This window comes from Stenella coeruleoalba (genome assembly GCF_951394435.1).
Source record: "Stenella coeruleoalba genome assembly, chromosome: 8".
Classification (NCBI taxonomy): Eukaryota; Metazoa; Chordata; class Mammalia; order Artiodactyla; family Delphinidae; genus Stenella; species Stenella coeruleoalba.
In genome coordinates, this window is record NC_137154.1 from 41,592,055 (window position 1) to 41,612,197 (window position 20,143).

Here is a 20,143-nt window from a genome sequence, read left to right on the forward strand (position 1 = left end):
TAAAATCTAGAAACACAATGTCCATAAGGGCAAGGGTTTTTGTCTGTTTTGCCACAGCTATATACTCACAGCCTAGAATAGGCCTTGTACATAATAGACTTTGTAAATATTTGTTGAAAATAAGTAAATGAATGAAAAGATTTTCTTCATAAAAATTATTTATAGTATTTAACAGATTTACCTAAATATGCTACAATAGGCTATTGTTTAAGTAAACTATGATCCATTTGCTCTTTGGATTTAACTATTTTAAGAAGCATACAGATGGCTTACAAGTTTGTAAAACCAGTTAAGATCTATCCTATAAGGTAGTTAGGTCTGGAATGAAGGCTCATCATTCTCATTCTAAAGATGACGGGATTGCAAGGCCCTACAGTGACTTATTGACATTTTTAAGCTACTTAATACATACATGATAAAAGTGCTTTGGGAGCAGTAAACATTATATATTGTCTGCTAAACAATTCTGTCATGTATTTGCAAATGATTTCCAGAGCTTTAGAAAAATAGATGTGGAAACAACGCTAGTTCCCATGCAAGAAAGCATGAGACCAAGTAATGCCAGCAAACAAGGGGGTAGGGCCAGAAATTCCAGCAGCAGTCATCCACCAATTTGGAAAACATTTATCAACTGGCCAGTGCCAAGTCTTCGTGAGGCCGTGGGAATACAGAGATGGCTGTAGCCCAGATTCCTGCCTCTTTGCAGAATCTTGTAGGCAAATAGGGATTTAACACATCAGGGCTACACGGTGTCTGAAGAACTAGAATAAAGGTATGTACCAAGTGTTTGAGAGCTCGGAGATGGGTAGGGGGCACAGATTCTAAACAGGATGAAAGTAAGACATGAGTATCAGGAAACACAGAGGACATGGCATATGAAGTGCTGTGAGATGATAAACCTGGTGTGATCCCTGGAATGACCCAGAAAGGATTTTAGGGGACCAAGCAGTCAATTTATGTCTGTCTCTCCCATACAGCTGCCCCTGGAGCTACAAGAGTTGCTAATAGAGAAAATGGTACAGACTGCAGATGTTTTAATCCTTGCTCACTGCCATTTACTGGCTCTGTGCCTTTTGTCACATTTCTAATTCACTCAGTGTTACCTTGCCTGTAACATGGAGATGACAATAGTGCCTACCTCATGGGATGGGTCTGAGACTGACGGGAAATTAATACATTTATTTCTTTTTGTGACAAATATTTACTGAGCACCTGATACTGCACCTGACAGTGTTGTGCAGTGGTGAAAGAGACAGACAGTCCCTGTTCTTGTGAAACTTACAGCCTGGAGTGAGAGAATGAAAATTAATGAAGCAACTAGACCGGTTAGTACCTGGAGGTGACAGTCGTGGTTTCCTCCATCTGCTCATTCCCTGAGGTGTAGAGACCTTGTCAAGGTACAATTTGAATCCCATTTTTGGTGAAGCTGTTGTGTGGAGTAGGTCACAAAGCCAGTCATTGAGCCCAGCCAAACAGCTAGCACCCATAGAATTTTGTTTTTTTTTTACTGGGTATCATGTATCCACTGAAATTTTTCACTTTATATTATAGCCTCCCAATCATATTACAGTGAAGATAGAAAGAACTGAAGAAGTCTGTCTCTCCCCTCACTTGGTAGAGGCACACAGACAGCTGGTGAGTTATACCTAAGATGAGCTGTCTGCCACATCTACAGAGGGATGGAGTTTGTGATTCACTGGACACAGAAAGGTAGAAAGGGCTCTGGGCTGCTGACTCAGAAGGAGGAGACATTGATTATGTCCAGGCACTGTGCTGGGCATTTTACATAAATTATCTCATCTGATACTCCAAACAATCTTTATCATGCCTATTTTATAGATGCAAGAACTAAGGTTCAGAGAAATTAAGTGACTTCTTCACCCAGTTGGTAGAGGCAGAATTTGAGCTCGCATCTGCAAACTCCAAAACCCATGTTTTTTTTCAGACACCCACTGTACATTCTAAATAGAAAAGTGAAGCTCGAATTGGAAAATAATGAGATACATGATCCTTTTGGAGGAGGAAGATCAGCCTAAAAATAGCGATGCTTTTTACTGTCATAATAAACTGTGTGACCACCACTGATACTGTCAAATTCTAAATGGCCACCTCTAGAAAGAGAGGAGCTAATTTACACATATACACATATACCTGTGTGTGCTGTGTGTACACACTTAAAATCTAGAAGGAAAGATACCCAAATGCTAATAATGATTATCTCTAGATTATAAGATGACTAATTTTATCTCTTCTTTATCCTCTGTATTTACCATTTTCTGTATTTTCCATCACAAAACAAGGGTGTGCTCTGTCGAGAGGAATGATGCTCAAGTCCTGATTAGGCATCTGGTCCCCAGACTCAGGGCTTGCCTCCTTGGAAGGAAACTACTTGTTGTCCTTTCTGGTATCAGGCAACAGGGACCAGGGCTATGGCAGCCTGAGGACAGACATCCAGCCCAGGCACTCACATGCCACACTGCTTCTCATTTTAAATGATAAGCAGCAATGTTAAATGATTTTAAACATCAATTAAAAAAAGAAAACTAAGCGTTGAAGAAGAGGTCTTGACACTGATTTTTAAATATGTCCTTTTGATGGTTCCTTTAGGATCACAGCTCACAGAGGCATTTTACACCGAGTGAGTTCCTGAAGGGAAGGGGCCAGCATAGCATGTCATCCATCCCCTGGTTCATTCATTTGTTCATTCGTTCGTTCATTCATTCATTCGAGAAAACGTTTACTGTGCCTTCACTGGTCTCGATGTGCTTGTCAAAGTAGATACAATGAAACACTAAAATAGAGCAAGTTTTGAAATAGAGGAAAGATTGCTCTGTCATAGCATTTAGGTCTTTACCTAAATGCCATTTTTCTTAGCAACTCACCATAACCACCATTTTAAATTCCATCTATCCATTCCAGTTGCTTTATTTTTCCCATTACCCCTATTACCTACCACATGTATATTTTATTTATGTTGTATATTGTCTCTAATTCCCTTATACTAAATTATAAGCTCTAAGTGTGTATTAAGTTCTGCATTTGGTTAGGTGCTTTTCCACTTTAAACTAGTTGAGGGCAGAAATGAAATATTGTTCACTACAACCAAAAATTAAGTATTTTAAATGTAACTAATGTCTATTACTTATTTTTTTCTCATATTAATTTTCTAAAACAAAATTTAGTGTTGGAAAGTAATAAACATGAAACATGGTTTAAACTTCAAAAAAAAAATAGAGGAAAGAGTATAGTGGTTTTCACACAAACCCTTTATCTTCACCCCTTGTCCACCTGCAAACTTTAAAACTATCCAAAAGACAACTCAAAAGTTATTGTCTCAAAGAGACAGAAGACACAGAGATGGCCAACAGGCACATGAGAAGATGCTCAACATCTCTAATTATTAGACAAATGCAAATCAAAACTACAATGAGGTATCACCTCACACCAGGCAGAATGGCCATCATCAAAAAGTCTACAAATAATAAATGCTGGAGAGGGTCTGGAGAAAAGGGAACCCTCCTACACTGTTGGTGGGAAGGTAAATTGCTGCAGTCACTATGGAGAACAGTATGCAGGTTCCTTAAAAAAACTAAAATAGAGTTGCCATATGATCCAGTGATACCACTCCTGGGCATATATCCAGAGAAAATTCTAATTCCAAAAGATACATGCACCCCAATGTTCACAGCAGCACTTTTTACAATAGCCAAGACATGGAAGCAAACTAAGTGTCCATCAACAGATGAATGCATAAAGAAGGTGTGGGGTGTGTGTGTTTGTGTGTGTGTGTGTGTGTGTGTGTGTGTGTGTGTGTATACACACATACACAATGAAATATTACTCAGCCATAAAAAATAATAAGATAGTGCCATTTGCAGCAACATGGATGGACCTAGAGATGATCATACTAAGTGAAGTAAGCCAGACAGAAAAAGACAAATATCATATGCTATCACTTATATGTGGAATCTAAAAAAATGATACAAGTGAACTTATTTACAAAACAGAAACAGACTCACAGACGTAGAAAACAAACTTATGGTTACCAAAGGGGAAGGGGGGGAGGGATAAATTAGGAGTTTGGAATTAATAGATACACACTACTATATATAAAATAGATAAAAAACAAGGACCTACTGTATAGCACAAGGAACTATATTTGATATCTTGTAATAACCTATAATGGAAAAGAATCTGAAAGAGAATATATATATATCTGAATCACTTTGTTGTACACCTGAAACTAATACAACACTGTAAATCAACTATGCTTCAATTTAAAAAAAGTTATCATCTCTATAAATATCCTTTCTCTTCTCCCAAATCAGCTCTCACTCCTCGCTTCCTACAAATGATTGCTTTCCTATTTGCACACATGCCGCAATTATAACACTTAGTGTGCTGCAATAGAGTTCTTTCTATACAAGTCTCTTTATGTCACAGGTAGGAAATGATCGCATTTCGAGTAAACAGACAAGACCACCCCAATACCCAAGGAAATAAATATCTAGGCTCTCCTATAATCCATTTTGTACTCGGCCAGTACACCTAGCATGCCAGGGTTGTGAAGTTCTATTGTAGATCTTAACCTCCTAATTAACACCATGGACCAGGCCTTAATTATTCATCTCGGTATGCTCAGAGCCTAGTATGTTGCCTTTCACATAGCTGGTAATTAGTGCTTTTATTAGATCATCCCAACTAATATTTATTGAGTGTCCACCATGTGCCAGGCACAGTGCTAGTTGATAGAAATACACTAGTGAACAAAATAGATACGGTTATGTCCTACAATTTGCCGTGGCAGAGCAATATTAAACGAATAATCCTACAAGCAAGTATATAAGTTGTAATAACCACCCTTAAGGAAAAGTAGGGTGCTATAAATGATATGGAAATATTTGAATAAACAAGTAAATGAATGAAAGAAAGCACTGTGTGTTTTATATGGTAATATCCATTCACTAGAAAGGTGTACTCTACAGGAAAAGAAAGAGAATATTATGGGCTATCTCAGGACGGATTAAGAATCCCATAAGACAATCTATGTGTTCATGCACCTATGATGCATACTGGGACCTCATTTGTGTTTTGTGGTCCTATCTCATGAATGACTCATTCTGAACTTACTTACAGGCAACTAAAAATCCTCAGATTCTTTTGTTGTTGTTTGTTTGTTTAACGTGCTACCATAAATCCAAATCGCTCTTCTTGTACAGGTGCAATAGGTTATTTGGATCTAAGTAGGTAACTTTCTGTTTTCTTCCATTAGCTTTCATCTTGCTAGATTTGGTCTATCAGTTTGACCTGCCCAGATCCTGTCATGCCCAGCCCTGATATGGGAATATATGTTTCCCTTCATATCAGTGGGTGTGGCTACTTCGATGGAATGCCCATATTCAGGTTGTTGAAAAGAGTGCTGAGTGAAAATTTGGGGGAGGGCTGGGGGATGGAAATCACCCTTGAAACACATATCAAAAATATAAAAATTTCCATATCCTTTGCATTTGTAATTACACTTCCGGGAATCTCTTCTAGCAAACTAATACCAAATAAGGAAAAAAACTTTATGCAAGAAACTTTTACTCCCTTATTTATAGTTGTGAATAGTAGATTGAAAAATTCTAATATCTTATAAGGGTCATGATTAAGCTTAGGTGAGTGTAAAAAGAGGAAGTTTTCCTATAAAGTAAGAGAGAATTCCTAAGAACAGGCTTGCAATAGCAGTTTATTTTTAGAAAAGTGTGTTGAAAACTCATTTAGCGTCTCACGTGGCTCAGAACTCATTAGGAGCTAATAAATATTTATTGTTAGTGAAGAGATAATGGAAATAATTTATAAACAGGTGATTAAGAATATGGAATAGGGCTTCCCTGGTGGTGCAGTGGTTGAGAGTTTGCCTGCTGATGCAGGGGACACGGGTTCATGCCCCGGTCCGGGAAGATCCCACATGCTGCGGAGAGGCTGGGCCCGTGAGCCATGGTCACTGAGCCTGTGCTCCGCAACGGGAGAGGCCACAACAGTGAGAGGCCCGCGTACCGCAAAAAAAAAAAAAAAGAAAATGGAATAATTAGTTATTAAAAGATGCTCGTTTGTATGGTATTGATAAGGAATCTTAGGCAAACATTCCTCTATAATGAAGCTTCCTTCCTTTGATTGGCAGACTATCCCCTAAACTAGTTGATGCATGTAGGCCTTAAATTAAAAATAAAATAAAGTGATGGTGTTATAAACTAGCAGCTTGAATTTTAGTACAAATACTGTGCTTAAAATTCTGTCAAACTGGAGTGCCTACTCTGTGAGGCGCACAGGGCAAGGTGCTGGGAATATAGCAGCAAACGAGACAGGCAAAAATCCCTGCCCAAAAAAAAAAAAAAAAATCCCTGCCCCGTGGAGCTTACAGTTTAGTGGAAGGGGGCAGATGATGCTCAACAAGTCAAACAGCACGTCAGATGGCAATAAAGGCAATGGAAAAAAATTAAGTGGTGGAGAGGGATAGGGAATTCAGCTCAGGGACAGAAGGGGGGGAATGAAGTTTCAAATAGGGTGATGGGGCACGCCCCCTGGGAAAGGGACTTCTGAGCAGAGACCTGAAGGAGGAGGGAGAAAGAGCTGGGCAGTTGGCTGGGCCACGAGCATTCCTGGGAGCAACTCGTTTTGAACAATACAGTTATAAAGAATTGGTGGATTACTTCTGTACAGGCAGTCCAGCTGCTGCATTCCTTGTCACTTTCAATTAACCATGAGCACACCCAGCTAGCTCATCAGACTCCCGTGTCTCTCCCTTCTGGCAGCTGGGGACAGATGCCCTAGTCTGTGCCAAAGCTGCCACGCTGGACCCGCAGCTGGAAGCAGAGAAGGCAGCCCCACCCCTTTCTCCTGGGCCTCTGCCGGGGTGGTGAGAGCTGTAACCCTTACCCTCCCAGTCCCAAGCAGCCCCAGCCCCTCCCCACTGGGTCTAAAGGGGCATTAAAGTTTGCTTTAAAGTTTCTTTTGTACCTGGTGAGTCGGTGCTCTCTGAGTAAGGGCTCTCATTTAGAAGCAAAATCACTCGCTCTCAGAGTTACTTTTAGAATTAAGAATGTAATCTTCCACCAGATTTAAAGGGTATTAGAATTTTGTTGTTGATGTCAAGTCCTCAAAGCTGTCACATTTGGAGTGAGGGTGTTAACAAAGAAATATATCTAAATATTTGTTAACTGCCATGCATATATTTTTAAAATTACATAGGTATTTGCAGCTTCTGATCATCTGTTCATGTTCCAACTGATGACTTGCTGACTGTTTGCCATCCCTGTTGATATAAGGCACCATTACAAGGAAGATGCTGTAAGCTCCTTGAGGGCAGGACTATGTCTGTTTTTCTCACCATCGTAAACCCAGTGCCTACCTTAGCGCCTGGCACATCGGAGACCCTCAGTAAATGCAGATGCATAAATGAATGACTCCAAAGATGACAGCTTTGGTACAGAGAGAAAAGACGTTTATGCTAGAGTGGAGGGGCGCAAGCATAGAGAGCACAATGTCTGAAGCAGGAGAGGTAGGCTGGGGCATGAGTAATGATTCTTCCCCCTCTAACTTTGGAGATACTGGGCACCCAGGTGAAGTGTGCATTTAATGCACAGGGCAGGGCAGGGGTGGGGAGATGAGTGTGAGAAAATCACTGGCACAGAGTCCCTTCCCTCCCATTCCCCCACACTCCACCTCCATGGATGTTGGATTACTCTGGTCAATTTACTTAGCCCCTTGGAGACTCAGTTTCATCATCTGGAAAATGGGTATAACAATCCTGACTTCCCAGGGTTGCTATGAGAACTAAGTAGGATAACGAATATAAAGCTCTTGACCTAGAGACTACTACCATAAAAAAGTCATAAGACACTCTCATTTTTTCACTTAACATGTACACATTGAGAGGCAGTATACATGGTTGGGAGCAGGGATCTGGAGCCAGACTGCCCGCGTTTGAATCCCAGATTTATTGCTTAGAGCTGAATGGTCTTAAGAAAGTTATTGAATTGCTCTGTGCCACAATTTCCTCATCTGTGAAAAACAGGATAATAATGCTTATCTCATGGTGTTACTCTGAAGATTAAATCAGTTAAAAAATGTAAACCACTTAGAACAGTATCTGCCATACAAGCATTATTGTTGTATGCTAGGCATTTTTCATGTGTGTTTCCCACTTTGATCCCTCTAGGGCTCAAACAACAGATATGTTGATGTGATGGTGGAGAAGTTCATGTTGGATGGGCTGGATCCATGTCTCATGTCAACACTGGTTCTCAAACTCGAGTGGGCATCGGATTCACCCTGAGGGCTTGCTGAAACACAGGCTGTGGGAGCCCCACCCTCAGAGCTTCTGATTCAGAAGGTCTGGGTGAGGCTTGAGATTTTCTGTTTCTAACACGTTCCCAGATGGTGCTGATGCTGCTGGTCCAGAGACCACACTCTGAGAACCACTGTGATGTAACAAGAAAGGATGTCAGAAGCTCTAAGAGAAGAAGGAAGGATGGATGCATAAAGAGATAGGAGTTCTGGAACAATCCCAAATAGGACTGCGTTATGGGCACTAGTAGAAAGAATAATTTGTTCATTTATTCATTCAACAAACATTTACCTACTGCCCACTGTGAGCAGGGCCCTGTATTCACCAACTGGTTGCAAGGACCAAGATTTGGCCAAGAAGAGACAACAGTGAGCTGGAGAGGACTGTCAATTTACTGAATTAAAATGGCATCAAAGAAAGAAGCCATGTCCCCACTGGCCTAACTCAGGCATCATTTTGTGTGTGTGTGTTTATCAGAAGATATATAAAATTTACCATTTTAATCATTTTTAAGTGTACAGTTCATGGCATTAAGTACATTCATCTGTTGAACAGGCATCACCACCACCTATCTCCAGAACTTTTTTCATCTTCCCAAACTGAAACTCCACATCTGTTCAATAATTCTGTTTCCCCCTGCCCCACATCCCCTGTACTTTCTGTCTCTATGAATTTGACGGCGTAGCTCATGTAAGTGACATCAGACAATATTTGTCGTTTTGTGCCTACTTACTTCACTTAGCATAATGTCTTCAAGGGTCATCCACGTGATAACGTGTCAGAATTTCCTTCCTTCTTAAAGATGAATAATATTCCACTGTATGTATACACCACATTTTGTTTATCCATTCATCCATCAGTAGACATTTGGGTTGCTTCTGTCTTTCAGCTCTTGTAAATAATGCTGCTATGAACACGGCTATACACTATCTGTTCAAGTCCCTCCTTTCAACTCTTCTGCGTATATACATCTAAGTATCATTTTAAAGCAGATAAATTTTGCTTGGGTGAATATTAAGATCACATTTCTCATCTCCCACCCCCCACTTTTCCCTTCTTAGAACTTTATCCCTCCCGACACTCAGGTACCCAGATCTCTCAGCTGCCCCAATCTTATAAAGCATTCACACCTCCAGGTAAATTAGAACAACAAGAACAAGAGGAATATATTTTAGTGCTTTATGGGCTGAACGTATGCATGAATCTTCCTTTCCCTATAATGACAATCTTGCTGATGTACTGTCCAAACACCAGGCCAGGAGCTTGTTCTGTACTATAGGGAAGACATTTAGTCACTGGAATCAGACACCTGAGACAGAAGCCTGGCCTTACTATTTACTATTAAATCACTTTAGGTAAGTGATTTAATCTCTCTAGCTTCAATTTCCTGATCTATAAAATAGGGATAATAGTTCCTATCTACTTGGTTGCTGTGAGAATCAAACTAAGATAAGGTAAACTAATTAAATTAAGATAAACCAAGATAAGGTAAAGCACTTAACCAAGTGTCTGGCATATGGTAAGTACCCAACAAATATTGGTTGTATCTGGGTAACTCCTTCAGATACATGCCAAGGAAGTTCCTGACATCTAGGTCCATAGAAGCACATTACAATCATCATGGAATTAACAGTTCCACTAGGCCAGAAGTCCAGAATCTTAAACGCTGGACATTTTTTTTAAATCACAGGATTCAAAATTACAACCTGCCCACAGGAGTTAAAGATATCTTTGGATGGGGAAGATATCTTGGGTGCTCTGTGGAACCCACAAATTGTACCAGAATCCCCAGCAGTCAGCTATGGGTGTAAGTATTCTTCCTGAGTTTTTTTTCTTCTTCTTCTGAGTCTGCAAATGCCAGATAAAAATGGATTGCAGAACAATGGAAATTTGAGATGAAAAATGGTTACAGCAGATTTGGCCGCGCCTCCTCCTAGGATCGCCCCAGTCATTTTGGGACACGTTCTGACAACTTGCCGGCCTCTTTCTAAACCTCTGAGAGGGGGTGATGTTCCTGCCACTTCCCCTGAAAGAATATTCCACGGTGAAATATGACTCACTGGCAGGGCCCTTGTCTTTGAGATTCCCTTTCTTCTCCTGACCCACTTTCGTCTTGCTGTGCCCTTTTGTACAAAGTCAAACGAGGCCTCCCCTGGAAGAGGCTGCTCTGCAAGGACTGACATTTGAAGACCATTACCACCTCTTCAACTCGGCCCTGTTCATTTAGCCAAGCAAAGCATGTTTAGTTCTTTTAATCTTCCCTCATAAATCAATCGCTTCGTTCCCTTAATAGTCCTTCTCCCGTGCTTTGAACTCCCTCCAGTCTGGCCAGCCTAAGCTCTTGTTCCGTTTACACTTGAAAATTGCCAGTCGACTGAGAAATGGCTGCACAGGAAACACATCCGTGCCTCGGCAGGGTTCTCGGAGCTCCCACCACACTGTATTGTCTGCTGCCCAAGGTACTGTGAGCCCCAGAAGAGCCCTGCCTGGTGGCCAAGCCCCAAGACCTTAAGGTAGACGCGAGGCATTTGCTGCCTACTCCGTTACAGGTCTTTCCATGGACGTGGCTCACCCGACCAATGGTCAAGGGAATTGCATGAGAAGCCCCCTCAGATACCTGCCCCATTCCTTACCCTCAGCCTCCTCGATCCGGCCCACCTTTCACTTGGCATCAACTAGAGCGACAGGGGTCCCTGGAAAAGCCCAGAAGGGGTCTTACCTGGAAGGTCCCGGCATGGTCTTCCTCCTTATCACCCTCTCTGTTCTCTTTGAGGGCGATCAATGTGAATCCTCTGAAGTAAGAGGGAGGGGCAGCTGAAAGTGTCACTGCAGAGACAGAAGACAGCAGATGATAAGCGTAAGAATCAGCTGCCTTCCATTCGTCAAACGGATAAACGTTGAGTTCCCCAACATCCCAGACCTGTGGGTAGCGGGGGCAGCTGTCAGTGGGAAAGGCTCGTTCTGTAGAGTAGTGAAATTTCACCCTCTCCACCCAGCCCCCTCTCACATTTCAGAACCTGCTAAACGTCTGAACTACAATCTCACTTAGGAATTCTTGAATCAACCAAGGCTGAGGTGAGCTCTCTCTCAGTAACCACAATTTGACAAAAATAGTCCCTGGTCAGCAACTCTGGTCTTGACAGTTATCTAATGTTACACTTCCATAGATCAGCTCAAGAGAGATCCAGCTGCTCGCAGCACAAACTCCTGTAAGATGTGGCAAAACACATTTCCTATTTCTTGTGGGTACTCAGCTAGAACACCTTCCCAGCCTCCCTTGCAGTTTGGTCTGCTGGTGCCCCAGTCCTACCGGTGGAAAGTGTGAACAGACATGATGCATGCCACTTCCTGCCTGGCCCATCCAGACTTTCTACATGATTCTCCATTCCTCCTCTCCCATCTCTGCCTGCTGAATGCAGGAGATCCAGCAGAGGACTCTGATGCCCCAGGAGAAGGACGGAGAGCCACAAGATGTAAGGAAGCTGGGTTTCTGGATAACCACACAGATAATCACTCAGGGACCAGAAACATCCATGTTATACTTGGCATAAACTGGAAATAAACTTATATTGTGGGCGATTGTTTGTTACAGCAGTTGGAATTATGAACCTACTTTAAACTCTTCCTTCCCACACTGACCCAGAGAACTAGGTATTCATTGAAATCTAGCTCAGGGATCTTAGCAATGGTGTTTGCCCCTCCCTTTGTATCTACAATCCCCTGAGATGGAAATCCTTTATTGCAATTTTTGCACTGGACTGCAATTCTATTTTTACCACCCTTTTCCACTGGACTGTGAGTTAATGCTGGAGAGGAACTGGGTTTTCATTTTCTTTGTATCCCTATCACCTAGCACAGAGCCTGGCATCTAAGAGATGCTCCATTCAAGCTTCTTGAAATTGATGTAAATTGAGGTCTAAATTACTGCCTACATTAAAATGCTAAGATTCTTTAAACATAAAATTATAGACTATTAGTGCTATCCTAAGAATTCTCCATTCCAAGCCCTCTAATTTCACAAATGGACACAAAGACACAGAAATGTCAACAGACACGCTGAAGGTAGTAAGACCACCCAGAGGCAGGCTTTGGGTCTGGCCCCCTCCCCAGTTTAACACTCCACTCATTGCTCTACATTCCTACATATATAGGAATATCTATAGTGTGTGTATTCCGTAAGCGTCGACTGTTTTCAAAATTTAAAATTCAATTCATTGAACCTATAGTATTTATGTGATTCTGATAAGCAACCCCCTGTTAAGGAGGGGCATTTAGTCTTCTAGTTTCAGTCCTGAAAATGAAACATTCCAAAAGTCCAAAACTTAAAACCACCATCTAGGAAAATTCAGCAATGGTCCGTGAGCCACCAACACAATGACATCTTAGAGAAGCACTTGGAGACAATGACTGCACATCTCATGCTGTGGTTAGCCAGTTCATCCCACAAAAGTGAAGGTGCATTCTGATTGGTGGCTACTGATGTCTATAAAAGGTCAGATAGAAAGGAAGGAAGAAAGGATGAGAAAAAAAGCACAAAGAAGTAAAGAAGAGTAAGAAATGTGGTTGCACAGCAGTGGCAGGCAGAAATTGATGCTTATGATGTCAGGAGAAAGAACTGAGATCTCTGAGGGATAGACAGACAGCCCCACAGCAGTGGGAGGTTATCTAGGGTGGGGTGGGAGGGCTTTCAAGGCTATTCTACACAATTCTGGAGGAAGGGGAGCAGAGAACAAGAAGCAGACAGTAAAGGTGCTCTGCCCACATCACCTCAAATTCCTCTGTACCATTGTAATGTGACCCTGGTGTTGATGTGCCTTTGCTTCCAGAGGCCAGCACCTGCAGCTCGTCCCTGGTCACTGGAGTCTGTTCTGCCTACTATGAAAGGCCCAGCTACTTTGCATCAGGTGATGACCATTCCGAGGGGTACCTGACACCTTGAAATGGCCCTGCAGAATCAGAGCTCACTGGGGTCATGGGCTGGCAAGGCTTCTTCCTCCCCGTCCCAGTTCCCCACTCCCTTATTGGCCTCCCCTGGGAGCACTTCCTTAATAAGTCAGTGGCACCCAAATCCTCACCTGAGGGTTTGTTATGGGGTTAAATTGTGTCCTCCCAAAATATATGTTAAAATCCTAATCCCAGGTTCCTGGAAATGTGATCTTATTTGGAAATAGTGTCTTTGCAGATGTAATTAGTTAAGATGAGATCATATTGGGTTAAGGTAATCCTAAGTCCAAGATGGCCAGTGTCCTTAGAAGAAGAGACATGGAGACACACAGGGAAGAATGCCAGGTGATGACAGAGGCAGAGATTGGAGTGAGGCATCTGCAGGCCAATGAACAGCAAGGATTGTCACCAGAGGCTGGGAGAGGCATGGAAGAAACTCCCTAGGAGCCTCCAGAAAGAACCAACTCTGATGACATTTTTTATTTATTTATTTTTTTTGCGGAACGCGGGCCTGTCACTGTTGTGGCCTCTCCCGTTGCGGAGCACAGGCTCCAGACGCGCAGGCTCAGCGGCCATGGCTCACGGGCCCAGCCGCTCCGCGGCATGTGGGATCTTCCCGGACCGGGGCACGAACCCGTGTCCCCTGCATCGGCAGGCGGACTCAGCCACTGCGCCACCAGGGAAGCCCTCTGATGACATTTTGATTTCAGATTTTTAGCCTCTAGAACCATGAGCAAATACATTTCTGTTGTTTTAAGCCACCGGTTTGTGGTTCTATACGTGGGAGCCCTAGGAAATGAATAATACCTGCTTCTGGGGAACCCAGCATAAGACAGACAGTCAACTTCTGCTGCACAGTCACTGCCTTCAGGCTACAGCTCAAACCCCATAGACTGATAGGCCCACAGACTCTGCCTTTCTGGAGAGCTTCATCAGCCACGTTTCCATTCCCTGCCACACTGCATTTCAGTCCTGGGACTCACTCACTGGCAGTTTCCTGAAAAGCCATATATCATTTCACCCTACAATATTTTTTCTTTCCATATGCTATTCATACGCTTGGAATGTTCTACCTCCTCCATTCTTAGCAAACTTCTTTAGAAATCAGCTAAATTTTCACCTTTTCTGTGATGTTTCCTGTTTCCTCTGACTTTCCCATCAAGACCTGGGTGCTCTTTTTCCCTGGACTTTGTTAAGATTAAAAATACCTATATAATGGGCCTAATAACAGCATTTACCTCAAAGTATCAGTGTAAAACATAACTAATGCACTGAAGTCCTTAAAATCATGGTTGGCAGATAATAGGCACTTATTAAATATTAGCTCTTATTCTTATCAGTAATGAGATGATCACATTAAATCATATTTTGTGTGTAAGTATTTGTTTACCTATTTGTGAGTCCTTCAAAGGCAAGAACCACATCTTAGCTCAGCACAGTGATTAGCACAGAGTTGATATGCAATTACATTTACTGAATCGTGTTCATGGCCTGCTAGACTCAGGGTTGTAAAGATGTCAATTCTTCTCAAATTGATTTATAGATTTAGTGCAACTTACATTAAATTCGCAGCATGATTTCTGTGATATTGACAAGCCGTTTCTAAAATTGATGTGAAAATGCAAAGGGCCAAGAATACCTAAGGCAATCTGGAAAAAGAAGGGCAAGGTTGGATGGCTTCTATTCCCAGATATCGAGACCTATGCAGCTACAGAAATTAAGCCAGGGTACCATAATAAGGAAAGAAAAATAGGCCTGAATAGTTTGAGGTCCAGATAAAGTTCCACAAATATATGTGAACTTGATTTATCATTAAGGATATACTGCAGAGCAGTGGGGGAAAGAAGATATTGTCAATGACAACTAGGAAACCGTGTAAAAAAGGTGAATCTTGGTCTTTGCCTCACATCTTTCTTTCTTTTTTTTTTTTTTTTTTTTTTTTTTGGCGGTACGTGGGCCTCTCACTGTTGTGGCCTCTCCCGTTGCGAAGCACAGGCTCCGCATGGACGCACAGGCTCAGCGGCCATGGCTCACGGGCCTAGCCCGTGCATGTGGGATCTTCCCGGACCGGGGCACAAACCTGCGTCCCCTGCATTGGCAGGCGGACTCTCAACCACTGCACCACCAGAGAAGCCCTGGTGCTTCACATGGACTGTAGAGCTAAATGTGAAAAGTAAAACAATAAGGTTTTAGAAAGTAGCATAAGATAAAATATGAATGACCTTGGAGTAGGAAAGAGTTTTTAAACAGGACATAAAAATAAAAATACTGATGATAAAGAAGATGTGTAAATGGAATGGTATCAAAATTTTGCTTATCAAAAGACACTGCTAAGAAAAAGTAAGCCATGGTGTGGAAGGAGGTATCTGCAATCCATTTAACCAGAAATGGACTTTTATCCAAAATATATAAATTGACTTTTATCCAAAATATATAAAGAACTCTCTAAGACCAATAAGGAAAAGATAGAGAACCCAAAGAAAAAAAATAGGGAAATCACATGAACTAATACTTCACAGAAGAAGGTGCCCAAATGGCCAATAAAGATACGAAAAGGCACTGAACCTCATCTGTCAACAGGGAAATAAGAATTAAATCCACAACAAAATACTACTGCATTTCCACTAGATTGACTAACCTTAAAAGGATTCACATTATCAAATGTTGTTAACTGGAACTCTCACACACGACTGATGAACTGAATATGAGCAATTTTCCCTGGAAAACTCTTCAGCAGCATTTACTGAAGCTGAGCTTATACATACCCTATGACTCAGTGCTGCCACCCTTAAATCAACAGAAATGCAGACATATGTGCATCAAATGACACCTATCAGATGTTCATAGTAACATTATTTGTTTCCAACTGGAAACACTCAAATGTCCATCAGCAGCCATGGATATATAAATTGTGGCCAGTCATAGAACTGAATGCCTTAGAGTAATGAAAATGAACAAATTACTTCTACCTACAACAACATGGGTAAATCTCACAAACATAATCTCGAGTGAAAGAAGACAGACACAAAAGAATACAAAAAGTATGAGGACATTTATATAAAGTTCAAAACCAGGCAAAGTAATCTATGATCCTAGAGGTCAGGTCAGTGCTTACAAGTGCGGGAAAGGGGAGGCAGTGCTGATTTGGGAGGGAACGGGGTGCTTCTGGAGTTCAGGTCATGTTCTATTTCTTGATCTGGGTGCCAGCTGCATGAGTGTATTCAACAAGTGATAATTCACCAAGATGCACGATTTGTGAGCTTTTCTGTACGTAAGCTTTATTTTGATAAGAATATTAGTAAACAATGTTTCCGAATGGTAAGTATGCATCTTTTTGTATATCTGCGCAGAGCACTTAAAGGGCTACCCATAAACTCGGCTTCCTGGAATGATGCGTTCCTGTAAATTCTAGAAAGCTAAAGTTCTACTCTACCTTATTAAATACAACACAGAAGATGGAGGCTCTGGGGGCTGAACTTGTGTGGTGTTTCAAGCCATAATTATCAGTGGTGATGACTGTGTTACACAGTATAATTTGAAGGAAGAGAGGAGACCCTCTCTCTCTAGAGAAGCCCATTATATGAATCTCTCCTGAAAGGAACAAATGTGCACGTGTTCTGAGTCCCAGTAATGACTGAAGATGGCTACTTGGCAATAAATAATAGAATCTTCTCCCTAATGACTCCTCCCAAGTGCCTCCCAAAAGAGGCCATTAAGAGACCCAGAAAATTCAAGAAAAAAGCTTATGAAGGATTAAAATAAAATTTAAAAAAGGTCCAGGGCTTCCCTGGTGGCGCAGTGCTTGAGAGTCCGCCTGCCGATGCAGGGGACACGGTTCGTGCCCCGGTCCGGGAGGATCCCACATGCCGCGGAGCGGCTGGGCCCGTGAGCCATGGCCGCTGAGCCTGCGCGTCCGGAGCCTGTGCTCCGCAACGGGAGAGGCCACAACAGTGAGAGGCCCGCGTACCACAAAAAAAAAAAGGTCCGTTTGGAGCCATCCTGCGAGCACATACAGGGAACAGGTTAAAAGCAAAGATTTCAGATTAGAATCCTAGAGCCACCACTTATTAACTGTGTGACCTCTGGTGAGTTACCTGACCTCCCCGTTTCCTCATTTTTTAAAAAATGAGGTTCACGATATTACCTTTCTATAGGAATGTAGAGATGACTAAATAAACATTTACCACAGCGCCTGGCACATATAAAGGATCCAAAATTGTAAAGGATGATGATGGTGGTGCTGGTGATGTTGAGGATGAAGACGGTGATCAAAATGATGATGATGCTAAAGATCATGATGCTTAGCTAGCTCATTAACAGACAATGAGTTTCAAAAAGCTGGCCCTTGGGGACAGTGTCTGAACCTCCAGAGAAAAACTCTAGTAGGTGCCGATGTAGGACCACTGATGGGACTGCAGCAGAGATCACTGTCTTTGGGGATGATGGTCACAGGGCCAGGTTATGGGGAGATTTGGGTAAGTCCTTATAATGAACTGAGTATTCTCGCAGTGGCTCATACCACAGACAGTGAGCCCTGTGAGAGTGTCTCAGCCCCTCGCACCCCCACATGATATAGCTTTTCAACACGCCTTTCTTCTTCTTGAATACTTCTCACCAGTCTTAATTAAATATTTATTTGTGAATTACTTGTTAAATGCTGGTCTCCCCTAATCACTTGTAAGCTCTGTGAGAGCAGAGACCAAGTCTGTCTTGAACTACGCCTCTGGAGACACAGAGAGAAAAGACCCAGCCTCTGCCTTCTGGGAGCACACAGCCTAACAGCTGGGAGAAAAGGACACATCGGCAGATACTTTTATAACATACAACGGGTGTTATGGAGGTATGAAGGAAGTGCTCTGGGATACCAGAGGAGAGAACATCTGAGTCTACTGGGGGAGTTAAAGGAGACTTCAAGGAGGAGGTGGCATTTCAGCTGCAAATTGAATGAGGTATAGGAGTTTGTCCAGTGGACAAGAGGAGCAATACCATCTCAGGCAGAGGGCAAGGCATGGTGGGCCAGTCTTGGCCTTGGAAACCAGAAGTAATTCTGTATTTCATTAGTTGCAAGCTGGGAGGGAAGTGTTATAAGAGGCTAGGGGAGGAAGGTGAGAAGGCGGGAGATAGCAGGGCTTTGAAGACGTTGCCTAAGAAGTGCAGATACCACCCTGGAGGTGATGAGGAGGCACTGAAGGGTTTGAGTTGGGGAGTGTCGTATTCAGATTTGTGTTTTAGGAAGATCAGGCTAGAAGCTGTGTGAATATTGGATTACAGCCTTTCCCTAAAAACCAGCTCAGTGGCAAGGGCCTCTCTGGCCTGTCTGTATGAGGACTGATGTTTCACACAGGAGCCTGACCTCAAATCTCCACCAAAGGTGGAGTTCTCCCCTCCTTATTATAGGAAAACACGAGTCCCACCTATTTCCCAAATAACTTTCTGAGCCCTTCAAATGCTGGTTTGTCAACCATCTAACATAAACTCCAGTGCCTCTGCTATGCCCACTGCCATCACTGGATCTTTTCTAGGGCCATCACCCTCCCCGCTCTACCTCTGGGTTTCGGACCCCTCCAGCCCCAGCCTCAAGGAGAAGGTCCTGAACCAGATCCCAGTTCCATTACAAGGCCAGCCCCTGCCATCCACCTGCTATATGTTACTGAGATGCCCAGTCTTCCCGCCCCACACATCAACCACAATGAACTTGAGCTTCTGCCTTCACTTGTAACATGGGATTAGTTATAAGGACTGCTGGAGCATTACATAAGCCATGGTGGTCCCCTCCCAACTCTGCTTAACTTGTGGAGATCTGGGCAGCTGCAACTCACTTGCATACCTTACTTAGAAATTGGCAGTTCAGCCCACCCAGCCAGGAGCAGGCAGGCAGAAGATGCTGGTCACAGGCTGGCAGATAGGAAGGCAAGGCTAAAAGTCCAAGGGTGAGCAAGTGCATGTGGTGAGGGTGGATTATGCTGTTCGCCTGGATGAACTTCCTCAGTGAATGCTTCCAGCATTCCCCAGAAGAGATGAAATACCTCTCATTCCAGATTAAAGATCATGCATATTTAAAGTTGTAAGGGCTGTAGCTATAGACGTACAATGGATGTAGCTAACAGACCTGCGTTCAAATTCCTCTCTGTTTACTACGTGTTACCTCGGACTCATTATTTAACTTCTCATTATCTCAGTTGACAATCTCCTGTAAAATGGCAGTAACAGTACTTCTATTGTTATCCTAACAAGTAATGAAGTAATATTTGTAAGAGTAAGTATATATAAATTTGGCTAAATTAATAAAATATATTTAAAGATCACTGAGTCTCAGCTCTAAAATAGGGATCATCGTTAGCATTTCATGCATTTGTCATAAGGACTAAATAAGATAAGGTATATGGAGCACATTGCAACCATTCAATAGAAGTTCATTCTTTCCCCCATGTGCTCTCTCATCACGGACTAGCTGGGAACCAGGTGAACGGGTCCTGAGCTAACCAGTATGTGGCTGGGAAGAGGAATGGATGGGAAGAATACTCCTGAGGAATTGGAGATAGGTCAGCCAAGAGAATGTATCTGGGGGAGGGTAGGAATTTCTAAGGGACACATGCTGTCTAGGACCCCCACACCTTCCCTTACACTGACCATGGGATCTTTGGGGCTGCCAATCACAGTCCCCCTTCTCCCTCCTGAAATAGCAAGTCAGAGAAGTGACTGTGACCCAGATGCAGTCTATCTCCATATCGTAATGTACCCCATTCCCCTGGGTATGTCACCCAAGCTGGGCCAATCAGAATCCTTCCCTGGGATTTTTCAGCTTGGAAGTAAAGGGGGAAAGGCTTTTGTTTCAGTTACAGAACTGAAAGTCTTTTCACTGAAGGTTGT

At 42.6% G+C, this 20,143-nt stretch overlaps 1 protein-coding gene across 2 annotated transcripts in view; it reads right to left on the minus strand.

Annotated features, from left to right (window-relative positions):
• Nucleotides 1-20,143, minus strand: part of SPON1 (spondin 1) — a 312,023-nt gene that overhangs the window by 243,779 nt on the left and 48,101 nt on the right. For both annotated transcript variants that reach the window (XM_079928891.1, XM_079928892.1), the window contains exon 2: nt 11,049-11,155. In XM_079928891.1, coding sequence (XP_079785017.1) covers nt 11,049-11,155 — 107 coding nt within the window. The remainder of the gene's footprint in view (nt 1-11,048; nt 11,156-20,143) is intronic.